At 40.7% G+C, this 23552-nt stretch overlaps 1 protein-coding gene across 2 annotated transcripts in view; it reads left to right on the top strand.

The window, feature by feature from the left end:
* XPOT (exportin for tRNA) overlaps positions 1-20039 on the top strand; it is a gene marked incomplete in the record, with an annotated part of 287196 nt that extends 267157 nt beyond the window's left edge. For both annotated transcript variants that reach the window (XM_053716840.1, XM_053716839.1), the window contains 4 exon segments: positions 5162-5209; positions 11688-11759; positions 12631-12687; positions 12766-20039. In XM_053716840.1, the coding sequence (XP_053572815.1) occupies positions 5162-5209; positions 11688-11759; positions 12631-12687; positions 12766-12792 (204 nt within the window).
* Positions 20040-23552: the final 3513 nt, after the last annotated feature.

The raw sequence follows: 23552 nt of genomic DNA, 5'->3' as shown, positions 1-23552 counted from the left end.
CCTATGTTGGAGAAAACAGAATTTATGTTTACCTGATAAATTACTTTCTCCAACGGTGTGTCCGGTCCACGGCCCGCCCTGGTTTTTTAATCAGGTCTGATAATTTATTTTCTTTAACTACAGTCACCACGGTATCATATGGTTTCTCCTATGCAAATATTCCTCCTTAACGTCGGTCGAATGACTGGGGTAGGCGGAGCCTAGGAGGGATCATGTGACCAGCTTTGCTGGGCTCTTTGCCATTTCCTGTTGGGGAAGAGAATATCCCACAAGTAAGGATGACGCCGTGGACCGGACACACCGTTGGAGAAAGTAATTTATCAGGTAAACATAAATTCTGTTTTTATGTTCAGGTAATCTTCTTAGGCCTGCTATATCTTTGGCGGATGTTGCTGCAGCTTCAACTTTCTGGTTGGAGGCTTTAGCACAACAAGTGACAGACCATAATACTCATAGCATTGTTAATCTTCTTCAACATGCTAATAACTTTATTTGTGATGCCATCTTTGACATCATTAGGGTTGATGTCAGGTATATGTCTTTAGCTATTTTAGCTAGAAAAGCTTTATGGCTTAAAACTTGGAATGCTGATATGTCTTCTAAGTCAACTTTGCTTTCCCTTTCTTTCCAAGGTAATAAATTGTTTGGTTCACAGTTGGATTCTATTATTTCAACTGTTACTGGGGGGAAAGGAACTTTTTTACCACAGGATAAAAAATCCAAAGGTAAATATAGGGCTGCTAATCGTTTTCGTTCCTTTCGTTACAATAAGGAACAAAAGCCTGATCCTTCCCCAACAGGTACGGTATCAGTTTGGAAACCATCTCCAGTCTGGAATAAATCCAAGCCTTTTAGAAAGCCAAAGTCAGCTCCCAAGTCCACATGAAGGTGCGGCCCTCATTCCAGCGCAGCTGGTAGGGAGCAGATTACGATTTTTCAAAGAAATTTGGATCAATTCGATTCACAGTCTTTGGATTCAGAACATTGTTTCTCAAGGGTACAGAATAGGTTTCAAGATAAGGCCTACTGCAAGAAGATTTTTTCTTTCTCGCGTTCCAATAAATCCAGTGAAGGCTCAAGCGTTTCTGAAATGTGTTTCAGATCTAGAGTTGGCTGGAGTAATTGTGCCTGTTCCAGTTCTGGAACAAGGTCTGGGGTTCTAATCAAATCTATTCATTGTGCCAAAGAAGGAGAATTCCTTCAGACCAGTACTGGATTTAAAGATATTGAATCGTTATGTAAGAAAACCAACATTCAAAATGGTAACTATAAGGACTATTCTGCCTTTTGTTCAGCAAGGGCATTATATGTCCACAATAGATTTACAGGATGCATATCTGCATATTCCGATTCATCCAGATCACTTGTATCTTTTCTTCAAGAACATGGTTGGAGGATCAATTTACCAAAGAGTTCATTGATTCCTCAGACAAGGGTAACCTTTTTAGGTTTCCAGATAGATTCAGTGTCCATGACTCTGTTGTTAACGGACAAGAGACGTCTGAAATTGGTTTCAGCTTGTCAAAACCTTCAGTCTCAATCATTCCCTTCGGTAGCCTTATGCATGGAAATTCTAGGTCTTATGACTGCTGCATCGGACGCGATCCCCTTTGCTCGTTTTCACATGCGACCTCTTCAGCTCTGTATGCTGAACCAGTGGTGCAGGGATTATACAAAGATATCACAATTAATATCTTTAAAACCGAATGTACGACACTCTGACGTGGTGGACAGACCACCATCGTTTAGTTCAGGGGGCTTCTTTTTTTCCTCCAACCTGGACTGTGATCTCAACAGATGCAAGTCTAACAGGTTGGGGAGCTGTATGGGGGTCTCTGATAGCACAGGGGGTTTGGGAATCTCAGGAGGCGAGATTACCAATCAACATTTTGGAACTCCGTGCGATTTTCAGAGCTCTTCAGTCGTGGCCTCTTCTAAAGAGAGAGTCGTTCATTTGTTTTCAGACAGACAATGTCACAACCGTGGCATATGTCAATCATCAAGGAGGGACTCACAGTCCTCTGGCTATTAAAGAAGTATCTCGAATATTTGTATGGGCGGAATCCAGCTCCTGTCTAATTTCTGCGGTTCACATCCCAGGTATAGACAATTGGGAAGCGGATTATCTCAGTCGCCAAACATTACATCCGGGCGAATGGTCTCTTCACCCAGAAGTATTTCTTCAGATTGTTCAATTCTGGGGACTTCCAGAAATAGATCTGATGGCTTCTCATCTAAACAAGAAGCTTCCCAGGTATCTGTCCAGATCCAGGGATCCTCAGGCGGAAGCTGTGGATGCATTGTCTCTTCCTTGGAAGTATCATCCTGCCTATATCTTTCCGCCTCTAGTTCTTCTTCCAAGAGTGATTTCCAAGATTCTAAAGGAGCGTTCATTTGTTCTGCTGGTGGCTCCAGCATGGCCTCACAGGTTTTGGTATGCGGATCTTGTTCAGATGGCTACTTGTCAACCATGGACTCTTCCGTTAAGACCAGACCTTCTATCGCAAGGTCCTTTTTTCCATCAGGATCTCAAATCCTTAAATTTGAAGGTATGGAGATTGAACGCTTGATTCTCGGTCATAGAGGTTTCTCTGACTCCGTAATTAATACTATGTTACAGGCTCGTAAAACTGTATCTAGGAAGATATATTATAGAGTCTGGAAGACTTGCATCTCTTGGTGCTCTTCTCATCATTTTTCCTGGCATTCTTTTAGAATTCCTAGAATTTTATAATTTCTTCAGGATGGTCTGGATAAAGGTTTGTCTGCAAGTTCTTTGAAAGGACAAATTTCTGCTCTTTCTGTGTTGTTTCACAGAAAGATTGCTAATCTTCCTGATATTCATTGTTTTGTTCAGGCTTTGGTTCGTATCAAACTTGTCATTAAGTCAATCTCTCCTCCTTGGAGTCTTAATTTGGTTCTGGGGGCTTTACAAGCTCCTCCGTTTGAACCTATGCATTCTCTGGACATTAAATTACTTTCTTGGAAAGTCCTGTTCCTTTTGGCAATCTCTTCTGCTAGAAGAGTTTCAGAGTTATCTGCTCTTTCTTGTGAATCTCCTTTTCTGATTTTTCATCAGGATAAGGCGGTGTTGCGAACTTCATTTAAATTTTTACCTAAGGTTGTGAACTCTAACAACATTAGTAGAGAAATTGTGGTTCCTTCATTATGTCCTAATCCTAAGAATTCTAAGGAAAGATCGTTGCATTCTTTGGATGTAGTTAGAGCTTTGAAATATTATGTTGAAGCTACTAAAGGTTTCCGAAAGACTTCTAGTCTATTTGTTATCTTTTCCGGTTCCAGGAAAGGTCAGAAGGCCTCTGCCATTTCTTTGGCATCTTGGTTAAAATCTTTGATTCATCATGCTTATGTCGAGTCGGGTAAAACTCCGCCTCAAAGGATTACAGCTCATTCTACTAGGTCAGTTTCTACTTCCTGGGCGTTTTGGAATGAAGCTTCGGTTGATCAGATTTGCAAAGCAGCCACTTGGTCTTCTTTGCATACTTTTACTAAATTCTACCATTTTGATGTGTTTTCTTCTTCTGAAGCAGTTTTTGGTAGAAAAGTACTTCAGGCAGCGGTTTCAGTTTGATTCTTCTGCTTATAATTTCAGTTTTTTTCATTATAAGATTAAAACTTTATTTTGGGTTGTGGATTATTTTTTCAGCGGAATTGGCTGTCTTTATTTTATCCCTCCCTCTCTAGTGACTCTTGCGTGGAAGTTCCACATCTTGGGTATTTATTATCCCATGCGTCACTAGCTCATGGACTCTTGCTAATTACATGAAAGAAAACATAATTTATGTAAGAACTTACCTGATAAATTCATTTCTTTCATATTGGCAAGAGTCCATGACGCCCACCCTTTTTTTGTGGTGGTTATGATTTTTTTTTGTATAAAGCACAATTATTCCAATTCCTTATTTTTTATGCTTTCGCACTTTTTTCTTATCACCCCACTTCTTGGCTATTCGTTAAACTGAATTGTGGGTGTGGTGAGGGGTGTATTTATAGGCATTTTGAGGTTTGGGAAACTTTGCCCCTCCTGGTAGGAATGTATATCCCATACGTCACTAGCTCATGGACTCTTGCTAATATGAAAGAAATGAATTTATCAGGTAAGTTCTTACATAAATTATGTTGTGTTTTTTTTTGTTGTTTTTTTAAATAGCATATTTACATATGCTGCTGTGTAGGATCCCCCTTAGCCCCAAACCTCCCTGATCTCCCCCCCCCCCCCCCCAACAGCTCTCTAACCCTCCCCCTCTACATTATTGGGAGCCATCTTGGGTACTGGCAGCTGTCTGCCAGTTTACAAAAAAATATATCTTTAATTTTTTTCCCCATTTTTCTGTAGTGTAGCTTCCCCCCCCACCCCCTCCCAGATCACTTTGATTATTTATAATTTTTAATAAATTTTTATTCCCCCTCTCTCCCTCTAACTGTTCCATAGTGTAATGGTTCCCACGCGCCCGCCTCCCCCGTGCACGTGCGTGCCCCCTAGCTACCCCTCCCACGATTCCGCCCACCACTGCTCTTAGAAATCCATCGATGGCCGCCCACCCGCCTCCCACGTCGGCTCCCACCCACCAACGATTGCGGCCACCGATGTCCGGTGCAGAGAGGGCCACAGACTGGCTCTCTCTACATCGGATGGGGAAAAATGTTATTGCAGTGATGCCTCGATATCGAGGCATCACTGCAATAACCGGAAAGCGGCTGGAAGCGATCAGGATTGCTTCCAGCCGCTTTCAACCCCAACGTCGCACAGGGTACGTCGCTAGTCTTTAAAGACCAGTTTGTGCAAGACGTACCCTGTACTACGTATGTCGTTAAGGGGTTAAAATTACCAATATGTCAATATCTTGGCTTGAACTTTAATGCAGCACTCACTAGGCCCCAACAAGGGTTTTCTGTTCCATTTTTTTTTTTAACTATTTATCTTCTAATGTAACAAGGTATTAATCATAAATAAAAAGGAATACAATAAGCTTCCACAGATATGTGACTTTAATATTTTTGGGAAACCAATACCAGCAGTTATGCAGAAATTGTTGTGTATGCAATAATTTTTATGACTAGGTTATTTGTACAGAACGTGTAGGAAAAGCAACTATTATGGCTGTTTTTAAATTTCTTTTAACATTTTTTTTCCCCACAGGCTTTATCTGAAAGTGCAGTAACAATGAAAACCATTTATCTCAGAAGAGTAAGTTTTTTTTTTTTTTGTTAGTTTTTTTTTTTTGTGGGGGGGGGGGGTCCTCTATTAAAATGTTACATGTATGTACGGACACATGAAATGTGCCTTTATATGGTCTATGCACTGGCATTTTAAACAGTATGTGTGTTATGTGTATTATATAACACCTGCAAATATAGTCACTACCAATTAATTGTTTTATAACACCACCATTTTTCCAGTTTTTAATTTAATGTAAAATCAGTTCAAGTCCCAGTGGATAATGTGAAATGTTACCAAGGTAAGAAGTAAACTGTCAAAGGTTAAAATAAAAGATAATGTATACTTATAAAAGTGTAGTTCTGTCCTTTACCAAAATTGCTAAGAAGGCCAAGTTGATAGTGAATGCAGTTTCTTACACCTTCAAAAGGCACTTGGAAACTGGAGGGAACCCCCCCTAGTCTTGTAGACCCAAAGCCACGAGTCATCAACTTGAAAAGAAGAATTTGAGTTGCAGGATTGACAGGTTGAAGCCATTGCTAAGATTACAGACTAAGAAAGACTTCCCTGGGCCATGAAGCCCGACCGTGGTATGGAAAAGGATGATTCAATTTTGTGTGACACCAAGTGTTAGGAGAAGGAAGTGTGATGGGATGAGACATTACATAAAATTCAATAAAAATGGAGGTTTCTCCAACATAGGTGTGTCCGGTCCACGGCGTCATCCTTACTTGTGGGATATTCTCTTCCCCAACAGGAAATGGCAAAGAGCCCAGCAAAGCTGGTCACATGATCCCTCCTAGGCTCCGCCTACCCCAGTCATTCTCTTTGCCGTTGTACAGGCAACATCTCCACGGAGATGGCTTAGAGTTTTTTAGTGTTTAACTGTAGTTTTTATTATTCAATCAAGAGTTTGTTATTTTAAAATAGTGCTGGTATGTACTATTTACTCAGAAACAGAAAAGAGATGAAGATTTCTGTTTGTATGAGGAAAATGATTTTAGCACCGTAACTAAAATCCATGGCTGTTCCACACAGGACTGTTGAGAGCAATTAACTTCAGTTGGGGGAACAGTGTGCAGTCTCTTACTGCTTGAGGTATGACACATTCTAACAAGACGATGTAATGCTGGAAGCTGTCATTTTCCCTATGGGATCCGGTAAGCCATGTTTATTAAGATAGTAAATAAGGGCTTCACAAGGGCTTATTAAGACTGTAGACTTTTTCTGGGCTAAATCGATTCATTATTAACACATATTTAGCCTTGAGGAATCATTTATTCTGGGTATTTTGATATGATTATATCGGCAGGCACTGTTTTAGACACCTTATTCTTTAGGGGCTTTCCCTAATCATAGTCAGAGCCTCATTTTCGCGCCGGTATGGCGCACTTGTTTTTGAGGACAGCATGGCATGCAGCTGCATGTGTGTGGAGCTCTGATACATAGAAAAGTCTTTCTGAAGGCATCATTTGGTATCGTATTCCCCTTTGGGCTTGGTTGGGTCTCAGCAAAGCAGATTCCAGGGACTGTAAAGGGGTTAAATATAAAAACGGCTCCGGTTCCGTTATTTTAAGGGTTAAAGCTTCCAAATTTGGTGTGCAATACTTTTAAGGCTTTAAGACACTGTGGTGAAATTTTGGTGAATTTTGAACAATTCCTTCATACTTTTTCGCAATTGCAATAATAAAGTGTGTTTAGTTTAAAATTTAAAGTGACAGTAACGGTTTTATTTTAAAACGTTTTTTGTGCTTTGTTATCAAGTTTATGCCTGTTTAACATGTCTGAACTACCAGATAGATTGTGTTCTGACTGTGGGGAAACCAAGGTTCCTTCTCATTTAAATATATGTATTTTATGTCATAAAAAAATTTAGTAAAAATGATGCCCAAGATGATTCCTCAAGTGAGGGGAGTAAGCATGGTACTGCATCATCCCCTCCTTCGTCTACACCAGTCTTGCCCATACAGGAGGCCCCTAGTACATCTAGTGCGCCAATACTCCTTACTATGCAACATTTAACGGCTGTAATGGATAATTCTATCAAAAACATTTTAGCCAATATGCCCACTTATCAGCGAAAGCGCGACTGCTCTGTTTTAGAAAATTCTGTAGAGCATGAGAACGCTGATGATATGGTTCCTGAAGGGCCCCTACACCAGTCTGAGGGGGCCAGGGAGGTTTTGTCTGAGGGAGAAATTTCAGATTCAGGAAACATTTCTCAACAAGCTGAACCTGATGTGATTACTTTTAAATTTAAGTTGGAACATCTCCGCGCTCTGCTTAAGGAGGTGTTATCCAATTTGGATGATTGTGATTATCTGGTCATTCCAGAACCACTATGTAAAATGGAAAAGTTCTTAGAGGCCCCGGGGCCCCCCGAAGCTTTTCCTATATCCAAGCGGGGTGGCGTACATTGTTAGTAAAGAATGGGACAGGCCCGGTATACCTTTAGTACCTCCCCCCATATTTATAAAATTGTTTTCCTATAGTCGACCCCAGAAAGGACTGATGGCAGACAGTCCCCAAGGTCGAGGGGGCGGTTTCTACTCTACACAAGCGCGCCACTATACCCATAGAAGATAGTTGTGCTTTCCAAGATCCTATGGATAAAAAATTAGAAGGTCTGCTAAAGATGTTTGTTCAGCAAGGTTCCCTTCTACAACCAATTGCATGCATTGTCCCTGTCACTGCAGCCGCGTGTTTCTAGTTTGATGAGCTATGAAAGGCGATTATTAGTAATTCTTCTTCTTATGAGGAGATTATGGACAGAATTCGTGCTCTTAAATTGGCTAATTCTTTCACCCTAGACGCCACCTTGCAATTGGCTAGGTTAGCGGCGAAAAAATTCTGGGTTTGCTATTGTGGCGCAGAGCGCTTTGGTTAAAATCTTGGGCAGCGGATGCGTCTTCCAAGAACAAATTGCTTGACATTCCTTTCAAGGGGAAAACACTCTTTGGCCCTGACTTGAAAGAGATTATCTCTGATATCACTGGGGGCAAGGGCCACGCCCTTCCTCAGGATAGGTCTTTTCAAGACCAAAAATAAACCTAAGTTTCGTCCCTTTCGCAGAAACGGATCAGCCCCAAGGGCTACGTCCTCTAAGCAGGAAGGTAATACTTCTCAAGCCAATCCAGCCTGGAGACCTATGCCAGGCTGGAGCAAAGGAAAGCAGGCCAGGAAACCTGCCACTGCTACCAAGACAGCATGAAATGCGGGCCCCCGATCCGGGACCGGATCTGGTGGGGGGCAGACTCTCTCTCTTCGCTCAGGCTTGGGAAAGAGATGTTCTGGATCCTTGGGCGCTAGAAATAGTCTCCCAAGGTTATTCTCTGGAGTTCAAGGGGCTTCCTCCAAGGGGGAGGTTCCACAGGTCTCAGTTGTCTTCAGACCACATAAGAAGACAGGCATTCTTACATTGGGTAGAAGACCTGCTAAAAATGGGAGTGATTCATCCTGTTCCATTAGGAGAACAAGGGATGGGGTTCTACTCCAATCTGTTCATAGTTCCCAAAAAAGAGGGAACGTTCAGACCAATCTTAGATCTCAAGATCTTGAACAAGTTTCTCAAGGTTCCATCGTTCAAGATGGAAACCATTCGAACACTTCTTCCTTCCATCCAGGAAGGTCAATTCATGACCAAGGTGGATTTCAAGGATGCGTATCTACATATTCCTATCCACAAGGAACATCATCGGTTCCTAAGGTTTGCATTCCTGGACAAGCATTTCCAGTTCGTGGCATTTTCTTTCGGATTAGCCACTGCTCCTAGGATTTTCTCATAGGTACTAGGGTCCCTTCTGGCGGTGCTAAGACCAAGGGGCATTGCTGTAGTACCTTACTTGGACGACATTCTGATTCGAGCGTCGTCCCTTCCTCAAGTAAAGGCTCACACGGACATTGTCCTGGCCTTTCTCAGATCTCACGGATGGAAAGTGAACGTGGAAAAGAGTTCTCTATCTCCGTCAACGAGGGTTCCCTTCTTGGGAACTATAATAGACTCCTTAGAAATGAGGATTTTTCTGACAGAAGCCAGAAAAACAAAACTTCTAGACTCTTGTCGGATACTTCATTCCGTTCCTCTTCCTTCCATAGCGCAGTGCATGGAAGTGATAGGTTTGATGGTAGCGGCAATGGACATAGTTCCTTTTGTGCGCATTCATCTAAGACCATTACAACTGTTCATGCTCAGTCAGTGGAATGGGGACTATTCAGACTTGTCTCCGAAGATACAAGCAAATCAGAGGACCAGAGACTCATTCCGTTGGTGGCTGTCCCTGGACAACCTGTCACAAGGGATGACCTTCCGCAGACCAGAGTGGGTCATTGTCACGACCGACGCCAGTCTGATGGGCTGGGGCGCGGTCTGGGGATCCCTGAAAGCTCAGGGTCTTTGGTCTCGGGTAGAATCTCTTCTACCGATAAATATTCTGGAACTGAGAGCGATATTCAATGCTCTCAAAGCTTGGCCTCAGCTAGCGAGGGCCAAGTTCATACATCAACCATCAGGGGGGAACAAGGAGTTCCCTAGCGATGGAAGAAGTGACCAAAATCATTCTATGGGCGGAGTCTCACTCCTGCCACCTGTCTGCTATCCACATCCCAGGAGTGGAAAATTGGGAAGCGGATTTTCTGAGTCGTCAGACATTGCATCCGGGGGAGTGGGAACTCCATCCGGAAATCTTTGCCCAAGTCACTCAACCGTGGGGCATTCCAGACATGGATCTGATGGCCTCTCGTCAGAACTTCAGAGTTCCTTACTACGGGTACAGATCCAGGGATCCCAAGGCGGCTCTAGTGGATGCACTAGTAGCACCTTGGACCTTCAAACTAGCTTATGTGTTCCCGCCGTTTCCTCTCATCCCCAGGCTGGTAGCCAGGATCAATCAGGAGAGGGCGTCGGTGATTTTGATAGCTCCTGCGTGGCCACGCAGGACTTGGTATGCAGATCTGGTGAATATGTCATCGGCTCCACCATGGAAGCTACCTTTGAGAGACCTTCTTGTTCTAGGTCCGTTCGACCCACTCCAGCTGACTGCTTGGAGATTGAACGCTTGATCTTATCAAAGCGAGGGTTCTCAGATTCTGTTATTAATACTCTTGTTCAGGCCTGAAAGCCTGTAACCAGAAAAATTACCACATAATTTGGTATATCTGTTGGTGTGAATCTGCAGGATTCCCTTGGGACAAGGTTAAGATTCCTAAGAGTCTATCCTTCCTTCGAGAAGGATTGGAAAAAGGATTATCTGCAAGTTCCTTGATGGGACAGATTTCTGCCTTGTCTGTGTTACTTCACAAAAAGCTGGCAGCTGTGCCAGATGTTCTAGCCTTTGTTCAGGCTCTGGTTAGAATCAAGCCTGTTTACAAAATTTTGACTCCTCCTTGGAGTCTCAACCTAGTTCTTTCAGTTCTTCAGGGGGTTCCGTTTGAACCCTTACATTCCGTTGATATTAAGTTATTATCTTGGAAAGTTTTGTTTTTGGTTGCAATTTCTTCTGCTAGAAGAGTTTCAGAATTATCTGCTCTGCAGTGTTCTTCTCCTTATCTGGTGTTCCATGCAGATAAGGTGGTTTTGCGTACTAAACCTGGTTTTCTTCCAAAAGTTGTTTCTAACAAAAACATTAACCAGGAGATAGTTGTGCCTTCTTTGTGTCCTAATCCAGTTTCAAAGAAGGAACGTTTGTTGCACAACTTGGATGTAGTTCGTGCTCTCAAATTTTACTTAGCAGCTACTAAGGATTTCAGACAAACTTTGTCTGGATTAAAAGCATTATCCGATTGGCTTATGAGACTGCCGGACGGCAGCCTCCTGAAAGAATCACAGCTCACTCCACTAGGGCTGTGGCTTCCACATGGGCCTTCAAGAACGAGGCTTCTGTTGATCAGATATGTAAGGCAGCGACTTGGTCTTCACTGCACACTTTTTCTAAATTTTACAAATTTGATACTTTTGCTTCTTCTGAGGCTATTTTTGGGAGAAAGGTTTTGCAAGCCGTGGTGCCTTCCATTTAGGTGACCTGATTTGCTCCCTCCCTTCATCCGTGTCCTAAAGCTTTGGTATTGGTTCCCACAAGTAAGGATGACGCCGTGGACCGGACACACCTATGTTGGAGAAAACAGAATTTATGTTTACCTGATAAATTACTTTCTCCAACGGTGTGTCCGGTCCACGGCCCGCCCTGGTTTTTTTAATCAGGTCTGATAATTTATTTTCTTTAACTACAGTCACCACGGTAACATATGGTTTCTCCTATGCAAATATTCCTCCTTAACGTCGGTCGAATGACTGGGGTAGGCGGAGCCTAGGAGGGATCATGTGACCAGCTTTGCTGGGCTCTTTGCCATTTCCTGTTGGGGAAGAGAATATCCCACAAGTAAGGATGACGCCGTGGACCGGACACACCGTTGGAGAAAGTAATTTATCAGGTAAACATAAATTCTGTTTTTGTAAAACTTTTGGCTGTTAGTGTTCATTTTTCTAAATTTTTACATTTTTTTTTCTTTTTAGGGGCCGGAATGCATTCAGTATTTACAGCAAGAATATCTGCCCTCTCAGCAAGTAGCACCAGAAATTATTCAGGTACAGTAATTTCTCTGCTTTTGTCATGACCTGTTATGAAATAACAGGACGTGGTATAGTATAATCTTTTGGGTTGATCTGCAGCCCTGAAGCTGTAAAAGTTAAAATGAGAGGAAAACGCATAAATAGCAGTTCATTCACATAGTAATGTTAAAAACGTTTGTTTTAGTTTTTTCTTTTTTTTCCCTTCAACATTTGTTAGATTCCTATATAAATTCACTTTAAAGATTTTCACTTTGAAAGATTTGAGGAGTTACACTGAAGCCTTCATTGCAGTATACTCAACTAGTACCAAAATATGTTACCTTTAAAGACATTGACATTGAAATGTGTATGCTAAGAAAATAGAATTGGACTGTTATTATTCCACTGTTGCTTGCATTTCCTGCAAAAGGGTCATCACCAGGGCAGCAATGCACTTCTATTCCTGAGCTGAACATGGTTGGTGGTCCATGGCTATGCACATATGACTCATCATTTGTTCGCCAGCTGTAATTCAGATAGGTCCCAAATATGCTCAGAGCAGAAATTTACTGTTTAACCCCATTATAGTGAAACATGGGTATATGCAAGCAATAGTGCATTGATATGCTCTCCTGAGTATTTCCGTTTTGTACTTTTGTGTCCCTGTTAAAGTTTAATGGTTTGTACGTACATATAAAAATATTATTTGCCAGTGGATGGAGAGAAAAAAGTCAGGGAAAAAGTTACTAGTCTACCTACTTTTTAAATAGGCAAAAACTGCACTTTTTAGGGGGGCAATAATGTGAGGATAAACAAACGGAGGTGGGGGATCAGTATTGCAGGGGATGGCTGCATGCGTAGAGCCAGAAGTGCTCAGTTATAAATTTATATCTTTTTTATATTGCAGGAATTTTGTCAAGCTCTACAGCAACCTGATGCTAAAGTTTTTAAAAACTACCTAAAGGTATTAATTCTTTCTAAATAGGCTTTATAAATTTAATTTGTTAATCATCATCTAATTGTGTTTAATTTATTCTTGCAGGTTTTCTTTCAAAGAGCAAAACCCTGAGGAATATACTGGAAATGAATTGCACCTGAAGTCTACATTCTGGAATTTCAGTTATTAATTTATACAGATCGTAAATGTATATGCCATTAAATTTTGTTTTCCTACTGAGGTTACTCCCTGCCATGCAACAGAGAATATTTCCTCTGTAATAAGCTAAAGACAATTACCTGTTGCGTATGCTCCATATAGAAGGAAATCATTCTCTTTGCCATACAATTAAAGCTTTTACCCCTGCTTGAAGTACAGGAATGAATTAAGCAGTCACTATTTAGATTTTCGTTTTTTGGAATTAAATTGTAAGATTTTTTTTTACCAGCCAAGCAAAGCTGTATGTACATTTTTTATTTTATTTTTATTTTCATTTTTTTTTTTTCAGTTCAATAAGTTCTTATTTGAATCTCCTGCAAAAGTCCTATGGTATAATAAAATTATTTTTGTAGATACTCATGAAATTTCCTTACAGTTGTACTGAATTGGAAATACTTTAATCTCTGGCATTTTTTTCTGTAGGCCAGTGTTTCATGCTAAAAGATAACCATTGTACCTCTAATGCACTTATTTTGTTATTGGAACAACCAGTGGTTATGTCTAACTACAATACATGTATCCTGAATCTCAAATGTCTGGTTATTTGTACATGAAATTGATATTTAAAAAAGTAAACCGTTAAAGGGACAGTGTACTGTGATCTTTTCTCCCCTTTAATGTGTTCCCCATAAACCATTTTACCTGCTGAACTTTATTTAATAGTTTACAAATCACTCCTTAGCTTTCGTTTTGTTTTTTTCCCCATTTGATATATCTAATTTCTTTCCTATGACAGAGAGAGTCCACGACATCATTCTAATTACTAGTGGTATATTCAACTCCTGGCCAGCAGGAGATGTCAAAGAGGACCCCAGCAAAGCTGTTAAGTGTAACTTACCTTACCCATAACCCCCAGTCATTCTCTTTGCCTGTCAATGGAGGATGTGCAAAGTTGGTGTCTGAAGATATTAAATCCTTTTATGGGTACTTTTCCCTGCAAGCAGGGATTGGGGTCTAGCTGTGTCCACGTCAATCTCTTAAATAAGAGTGGTGGCTTTTAAGCAGTTAGAAAGCGGCAAGGTTGTCTTTGCTTTTTTTCTAACATTATTGCTACCCCTTGTCTGAAAGCCAGAGTTGGTTACTCTGTTCTTTATCTCTCTACAGGTCCCTTGCAGAGAACGGCTGATTCTGTTAAACCTTAGAGTCGGTGAGAAGATTGCAGACTTCAAACAGTGAGTCCCTGTATATCTGTCCCCATGACTAGTGATCTAGGCAAAATAGGGGTGAGGGATTTTTTATTTATATGCTGGCGACCCTCCAGTGAGGGTGGGCAATCGGGGAGGTGGATTTGGCCTCAGACTATATGACTTCTAGTGAAGTTGTTTATCCATACTTGGAGTCACTCTCCCTGGGACGGCGGTTTTTATCTCTCCATTTTAAAACATTTTTAGAGACAACCGCATGTTTCGTTTAAGTAGGCTAACCGTTTCTATGCAGCCCTTTTTGATGTACCTTTACTCTGCTTACATATAGCGGCACTATCTACTTATGAGGTGATACTTCTGGTGCAGGGTTCATTTTTATTATCCCCTTTTTTCTATAAGGGCTTTATTTGGCATGAACTGATCCACCTCAGAGGGATTCCACTGCATCTGGGTATCGTCCTGCTTAGTGCAGTAGCGACAGTTTGGTATTCTATTAAATACATATGTACTTTTTCTCTGCTTACATATAGCAGCAGTAGTGTTTAAGGAGACATTTCTTGCTTATGCATGCTTATATTTATGACTGCTTCTTTTTCCTTCCCGTCAGAACTTGCGAGTCAGCGGAATGACAGTGCTGCAGCATAGTCGCAGCCTGTTCGCTATCGATGCTATCTAAATTTAATTTGGGAGTTTATTAGCGTTTTAACATATGTGAGATGTTTATATATCACTCATCTTTGGGAGGAGTTATTGCGCTTTATGCTCAGTACGATCAACATGTAGGCGCCATCTTTTTTTCCTCCCGACAGTTGGCTGTGTGTGCCTGTTTTTAGCACCATATGTTTTCTCTATGTGAGGGTCAGAAGTGCTTTCCCACATTCTTATACTAAGTCTCTTAGTATGGAAACTTTATTTAAGGCAATTTATCTTTTCCCCTGTGGGTGATTTTTAATGCTTTATTAAAGTAGGATCGCTTTATATGGTGGTCTTTTATCATTGCTCTTTCTCAAGAGCAATGATAAAAGAAGGTAAACTTTTTACCTGCTTTTATCATTGCTCTTGAGATGTTTTTATCGTAGAAACACATTGGGCTGAGCTAACTAATAAATGCTTTGTTCTTTTTTTTAATCACTACTACATGTGTTTGCTGTTTTTTGCTGTGACATCGCCGATATTTGGATTTCACGGAGTAAGTTACTGCTTGTTTTTATTTCAAGAGTTTTTACACTTTAATCATTGGCGTATTCTCTTCCCCAGCTTGGCTGCACATCATCTATCGAGGGGTTTTTCTCCAGACCGGCCGACATTTCATATCTTATGGAGAGCATATACTGCACTCATATCATTTGACATATATACATACATCAAGCCAATTTCCTTTGTCTTCAGAGATTTTTATATATCTAGAGCGAAACATATAGGACCTGCGCCATCTATACCCCAAAAGCACTATATTTACAGTCCTTTGAGAGAGACTGTAAAAAGGCAGCAGTCCATTTTAGAGGAGAGTATTGGTTCTTTGTCAATTTTAGAGGAAACAGATTTTTTTTGTTATAAGAACTCAAATTATTTGTATTACTTTTGCTGTTCTACATTTTAATTTATATTTATTTTATGTGTGTTAATATGCATAGGAGTCTCTTTATATAGGAGACTATCACGCTGTTGGTAGCATGAATTGTGGCCACAAGACGTTTTTGGCTACCTAGTGCCCTAAAATTTATTTTAAATTGTGTTTTTCCTGTCTGATACAGAGAGTCAATGTATTAATCTCTCTATGAAGGAGTCTTTTTCATATGTTCGTATCATATGTATTATTCCTTTATTGTTATGTATGGGGAGTTTTTCCAACATGTATTTTTCTATATTTTTTAGTATAGCTATTTAATGATACTTTCTCTCATATTGAAGAGACTAGTTTATATACATGACATGTATAGTTTTCATGTATATTTCTTCTATAAGTCTCAGAGTGAATCGTTAACAGAGGTCTCATGATTGTCCCTAGACATTGCTGTGTCCTTTCCAGTCCTCAAGGATCTTTTAGTGGCCTTAGCTTTGAAGTTTGTCTGTTATCAGGGCACGGCTGTGACAGAACCCCCTCCCCTAGGACGACCTCTGGGCGGCCTTGGCTTCTTAAGAAAAGCAGCCAATGTAGCCTAGTTGTTAGCTTTGTGGCTTTTCAACTCAAAGGTTCCCCTTAGCTCTAGGACAAGGAATCCAAGAAGCCTTCCGCTGAGTCTAATTCAGTACGAGGATTTCACCCCTTATTCAGTTTTTCGAAACACCTCTGGTGGCTCAGGGAAAGAGAAACAGACTGAGACTCTGGGGGTTATTATTGTAGTTCCCGAGATAGAACAGAGTCAAGGTTGTTACTCAGACCTTTTTTTTTGTGGGCTGTGGACTTAGTATCCCAGGGTTACAAATAGGAATCAAATCTTACCCTCCAAAGTGGCAAATTTTTCCTGTCAGACTTCCTCAATCAGGTAAGAGGATGGCTTTCTTATACTGCGTATTAGACCCTTCCTCCCTGGGACTTATTGTTCCAGTTCCTCCAGAGGAACAGGGTTAAGGATTCTATTCAAATCTCTTTAAGGTTCCCCAAAAGGAGGGAGTTTTCCGTCCCATCCTAGACTCAAAATGACTATTCAGGTTCCTCAGGGTTCCGTCCTTCAAGATGGAAACTATTCATTCCATTCTTCCATTGGTTCAGGAGGTTCAGTTCATGACGACCTAAGACCTGAAGGACGCGTACCTTGTTGTACTCATTCACTGGGATCATCAGTTTCTGAGGGTTTTTCTTTCTGGACAAGCATTTCCAGTTTGTTACACTTTAGTTTGGTCTAGCCACGGCTCACAGAATATTCAAAGGTTCTGGGGGCTCTATTGGCTGTGATCAGATCCAGGGAAATTGAAGGGAAGCCTTTTTTTAGACTACATCTTGGTTCAGGCGTCCTCTTTCATCTAGCATAATCTCATACAGAGATGTTATCTCTTCTTCGTTCCCACGAGTGGAAAGTGATTCTGGAAGAGTTCTCTAGTTCCAGTTTCTCGAGTGTGTTTCCAGGAGACAATCAAAGATTCCCTGTCCATGAAGATTGTCCTAACGGACGTCGGGAAATCCAAACTTCTTTTTGCATTTCTCTCCAGTTTGCTATTTGTCCATCAGTGACTTAATTCATGGAGGTGATTGGTCTGATGGTTGTTTTCATGGACGACATCCTTTTGCTTGGTTCCATCTGCCACCTATGTGACTTTGCATGCTCAGTCAATAGAACAGAGACCATTCCGATTTCTCGCAGAGGATAAATATGGATCGAGACTATATCTATTGGTGGATTTCTCAGGAACATCGGTCTCGGGCACTTGCTTACTGAGATCTTTCTGGGTATTGTCTACGGATGCAAGCCTGTTAGGCTAGGGAGATGTTTGGGAGCCTGCAAGAACTAAACAAGACATGATTATCTGGTTTGCAAAAACAAAGCTTTTTCAGGACTAATTTATAGTTCTCTGAAAGCTCAGGGCCGTGCTCTCGGGAAGAGTCTTTCTTCCCATATACATCTTGGATGAGAGTAATCTTCAATTCCTTGACAGCTTGGCGTCAATTATCTTTAGTCCGGTCTATCAGATTCCAGTCGGACAACATCACCTCAGTGACTTTCATCATCCTCCAGGGAGGAACTCTAAATTCCTTGGCCATGATGGAGGTGACTCGCATTCTGCAGTGGGCGGCAGCTCACAATTGTCTATCTGCTATCCACATTCCTGGAGTGGACTATTAGGAGGCAGATTTCTGAGCAGACATACCTTTTTATCCAGGGGAGTGGTTTTTCCATCCGGTAGTGTTCTCTCAGATAACCCTCAGGTGAGGGGTTCCAGAGTTGGATTTGATGGCGTCCAGCCAAAACGCCAAGGTTCCTAGGTTTGGTTCAAGGTCATTGCTTATATCAATCAGGAGAGAGCATTGGTAATCCTAATAGCTTCTGCATGACATCACTGTACTTAGTTTATGGATCTAGTAAGGATCATATCTCTACCTTCTTGAAAGTTACCTTTGACCTAATTCAGGGTCCTTTCTTCCATCCAGACCTGGATTCTCTAAAGCTGACTGCTTGGAGATTGATTGCCTAGTTCTGTCTAGACGTGGTTTTTCTGAAGCGGTCTTTGATACTTGTTTCAGGCCCGCAAACCTATTATTCGCAATTTTACAATATGTCGTAAATATCTTTATTGGTGCAAATCTAAAGGTTTCTCCTGGAGCCAGGTGAGGATTTCCATTTTTTTTTCTTTACTTCAGGATGGCCTGGAAAAAGGTTCATCAGTCAGTAATCTGAAGGGTCAGATTTCTGCTCTGTCTATCCTTTTGCACAAACGTCTGGCAGACTTACCAGATGTTCAAGCTTTTATACAGGCCTTGGTCAGAATCAGGCCTGTGTTTAATCCGGTTGCTCCTCCTTGGAGCCTTAATCTAGTTCTTAACATCATGTTGATATACAATTGTTGTCTTGGAAGGTTTTGTTTCTCCTTGCTTTTTATTCACTTGCAGAGTTTTTGAGCGTTCAGCTCTGCAGTGTGATTCCCCCGTACCTTATCTTTCATGCAGATGAGGTGGTCCTTCGTACTAAATTGTGTTTCTCCCTAAGGTGGTGTCAGATTGAATCATTAATTGGGAAATTGTTTGTCCTCTCTTGTCCTAATCCTTCTCATAAGGAACGTCTTTTGCATTACTTGGTTATTGTGCGCGCTCTACAATTTTACTTACTGGTTTCTATGGAGTTTCGGCAATCTTCTGCCCTATTTGTTGTTTTCTCCGGAAAACATAAGGGTCAGAAGGCCACTTCTACTACTCTGTCTCCCTGGTTGAGAAGTTTGATTCGTTTTGTGTATGAGACTGCTGGACAGCAGCCTCCTGAGAGAATTCCTCTAGGGCTGTCTCCTCTCCTTGGGCTTTCAAAAATAAAGCTTCTGTGGAACAGTTTTGCAAGGTGGCAACATGGTTCGTTCTGCATACTTTTTCCAAATTCTACTAAATTGATACTTTTGCATCGGCTGAGGCTTCTTTTGGGGAGAACAGTTCTTAGAACGGTGGTACCTTCTGATTAGGTCCTCCTGTCTCTTTCTCCCTCCTTGTTTGTTTTTCTGTGTACTCTAGCTTGGGTATTGGTTCCCACTAGTAATTGGAATGACGTTGTGGACTCTCCAGGTCATAGGAAAGAAAACAAAATGTATGCTTACCTGGTAAATTACTTTCCGGACATGGAGAGTCCACGACCCTGCCCTCTTTTTAATTCTAATTTGGCAGGTTTTTTTTGAGTAAACCTCAGGCACCTTTTCACCATTGTGTTTTTTCTTTTTCCATTTTCTTTTGACTGAATGACTGTGGGTTATGAGTACGGGAAGTTGCACTTAACAGCTTTGCTGGGGTGCTCTTTGCCACCTCCTGCTGGCCAGGAGTTGAATATCCCACTAGTAATTGGAATGACGTTGTGGACTCTTTGTCCGGAAAGAGAGAATTTTTTTTTAATTTTGTTTTTGTCTGTTGAATCCATCACCTATACATAATATTCCAGTACTACAGTATTGGCTGTATAAAAGTTATATAAAGGCAAAGAAATCACACTACTAATGGGTGGTGGAAGAGAGGTGCTTAAATGTTAAACTTCTCTATGTATTGACCTTTTGTGTATACAGGCGGTGATACGATAAGGAGGAAATTGTGCATAAAGAGAAAATAAGGCGGTCTGCTTGCAAGCTCAGCCAATCTGCTCCTTTTATGTTTATTTTTGTATATGAAATATCAGCATATGGTTCAATTTCCCTTACATTTTATACTCAGCTGGTATAACTAGTCATTGGAAGGTTAAGGAGTTAACCATTTTACAGTACACTATCCCTTTAATGAGTGGTTTCAGTACAGACCACATTGCTTCTTGAAATGTTAGAATTCAAATAGAGGAGCTGGTTATATAAACTTTTTATAAAAGGCAAAGAATAAATTTTATGTAGTCAAATCAATTAAGTATCCAGAGTGATTTTGTTAAATTGTTTTTTTCTGAGTATATAATTACAAGTACTAATCTTCTAGACAAATGTCTCTATTAACATGCTCATAATATGGAGAAAAGGTGTGCAACATTCAGGCCACTAGGAAAAATGACCTACTTCATACATATAGAACCCATATACAGTACTGGTGGGCATATAACCTCTGGATTAAGGAGGAGTGTCTCCTCTTTTCCTACGTATGTTGCATAAAGTAGGATGGGACTGTCCTGAATCAGAAGTGTTTCTTTCATGTAATTGGCAAGAGTCCATGAGCTAGTGACGTATGGGATATGCAATCCTACCAGGAGGGGCAAAGTTTCCCAAACCTCAAAATGCCTATAAATACACCCCTCACTACACCCACAATTCAGTTTTACAAGCTTTGCCTCCTATGGAGGTGGTGAAGTAAGTTTGTGCTTGATTTTCTTCTGTGATATGCGCTTCTCAGTATTTTGAAGCCCGATTCCTCTAAGAGTACAGTGAATGTCAGAGGGATGTGAAGAGTATCGCCTATTGATTCTATGGTTTTCCTCACTGGAAATCTTTTCAAAAGTTCTCTATCGGTCATAGAGATTCATCTCCTACCTCCCTTTTCAGATCGACGATATACTCTCATATTCCATTACCTCTACTGTTACTGTTTCAGTACTGGTTTGTCTATCTGCAATATGTGGAAGGGTGTCTTTCGGTAAGTATGTTTTCATTACTTAAGACACTCTCAGCTATGGTTTGGCACTTTATGAATTAATATAAAGTTTTAAATATATGTATTGTACTTATATTTGCCATGAGTCAGGTTTATGTATATTTCCTTTTGCAGACGATCAGTTTCAAAATTGGGAAACCTATTTAGGAATTTATTTTTTCTTACCTGGGGTATAGTCTGTCTTCAAATTGACTGCTTTTTCATTAATTTTCACGGGTAAAATTAGGCTCGCGAGGTCGCAAAATGCTGATGTTTATTGCGTCATTCTTGGCGCAAAGGTATGATCGGTGACACAAATTCGTCATTGCCGGCGTCTCAGTTGATGCAGGGTTTCCTTGCAAGGTTACGTTTGCCATGACGCGAGTTGCGTCGTTTCCGAATGTTAGGCGCCAAAAAATTTCATTTTGCGTTGTGCGTCATACTTTGCGCCAAATAATTTAATTATTTAAACCCCACTTCCTATATGCTTTCTTTTTTCTATGCTTAGAGGACTATGCTGTTTGCATTTTTTTCCCATTTCTGAAACTGCCATATAAGGAAATTGATCATTTTGCTTTATATGTTTTTCTCTTTTACATTTGCAAGATGTCTCAATCTGATCTTGTCTCAGAAACCACTGTTGGATCCCTGCTGCCTGATAACAGTTCTACCAAAGCTAAGTGCATCTGTTGTAAATTAGCGGAGATTATATCTCCAGCTTTAGTATGTAATAGTTGTCATGATAAGCTTTTACATGCAGAGAATGTATCCATCAGTACTAGTATGCCTGTTGTTCCTTCTACATATAATGTACATGATATCCCTGTGAATATAAGATTTTATTGCTGATGCGATTCAGAAGGCTTAGTCTGCTTTTCCGCCTTCTAATAAACGTAAAAGGTCTTTTAAAACTACTCATAAAGTTGATGAAATTTCAAATGACTGACAACATAATGAATTATCCTCCTCTGATGAGGATCTATCTGATTCAGAAGATCCTACCTCGGATATTGACACTGACAAATCTACTTATCTCTTTAAGATGGAGTATATTCGTTCCTTGTTAAGAGGTGTTGAATTTCTTCTGTTAAGTGTGATCAGTCCACGGGTCATCATTACTTCTGGGATATTACTCCTCCCCAACAGGAAGTGCAAGAGGATTCACCCAGCAGAGCTGCATATAGCTCCTCCCCTCTACGTCACTCCCAGTCATTCTCTTGCACCCAACGACTAGATAGGATGTGTGAGAGGACTATGGTGATTATACTTAGTTTTATATCTTCAATCAAAAGTTTATTTTAAAATAGCACCGGAGTGTGTTATTACCTCTCTGGCAGAGTTTGAAGAAGAATCTACCAGAGTTTTGCTATGATTTTAGCCGGAGTAGTTAAGATCATATTGCTGTTCTCGGCCATCTGAGGAGTGAGGTAAACTTCAGATCAGGGGACAGCGGGCAGATGAATCTGCATAGAGGTATGTAGCAGTTTTTATTTTCTGACAATGGAATTGATGAGAAAATCCTGCCATACCGATATAATGTCATGTATGTATACTTTACACTTCAGTATTCTGGGGAATGGTACTTCACTAGAATTACACTGTAAGAAATACATAAAGCTGTTTAATAACTAGAGATTATGTTTAACGTTTTTGCTGGAATGTAAAATCGTTTTCATTTGCTGAGGTACTGTGTGAATAAATGTTTGGGCACTATTTTTCCACTTGGCAGTTGCTTAATCTGTTTTTCTGACGGTTTCTGTTCTCCCTCACTGCTGTGTGTGAGGGGGAGGGGCCGTTTTTTGGCGCTTTTTCTATGCATCAAATATTTCAGTCAGCAACTCATTGTATTCCCTGCATGATCCGGTTCATCTCTACAGAGCTCAGGGGTCTTCAAAACTTATTTTGAGGGAGGTAATTTCTCTCAGCAGAGCTGTGAGAATTATAGTTTGACTGAGATAAAAAACGTTTATTCTGTAATTTGTTTCCTGCTTTCAGAATTTGTTATCTTTGCTAATGGGATTAAACCTTTGCTAAAGTTGTGTTGTTTACAAGGATTGAGGCTATAACTGTTTCAATTTATTAATTTTCAACTGTCATAGATCTTCTGTGCTTCTTAAAGGCACAGTACATTTTAATATTATTCTAATTGAATTGTATTTCCAAGTTGCAAGTTTATTTGCTAGTGTGTTAAACATGTCTGATTCAGAGGATGATACCTGTGTCATTTGTTGCAATGCCAAAGTGGAGCCCAATAGAAATTTATGTACTAACTGTATTGATGCTACTTTAAATAAAAGTCAATCTGTACAAATTGAACAAATTTCACCAAACAACGAGGGGAGAGTTATGCCGACTAACTCGCCTCACGTGTCAGTACCTACATCTCCCGCTCAGAGGGAGGTGCGTGATATTGTAGCGCCGAGTACATCTGGGCGGCCATTACAAATCACATTACAGGATATGGCTACTGTTATGACTGAGGTTTTGGCTAAATTACCAGAACTAAGAGGTAAGCGTGATCACTCTGGGGTGAGAACAGAGTGCGCTGATAATATTAGGGCCATGTCAGACACTGCGTCACAGGTGGCAGAACATGAGGACGGAGAACTTCATTCTGTGGGTGACGGTTCTGATCCAAACAGACTGGATTCAGATATTTCAAATTTTAAATTTAAACTGGAAAACCTCCGTGTATTACTAGGGGAGGTGTTAGCGGCTCTGAATGATTGTAACACAGTTGCAATACCAGAGAAAATGTGTAGGTTGGATAAATATTTTGCGGGTACCGACGAGTACTG

The sequence above is a fragment of the Bombina bombina genome, chromosome 6, assembly GCF_027579735.1.
Source record: "Bombina bombina isolate aBomBom1 chromosome 6, aBomBom1.pri, whole genome shotgun sequence".
Classification (NCBI taxonomy): Eukaryota; Metazoa; Chordata; class Amphibia; order Anura; family Bombinatoridae; genus Bombina; species Bombina bombina.
This window is presented reverse-complemented; position numbering and strand designations above follow the sequence as displayed.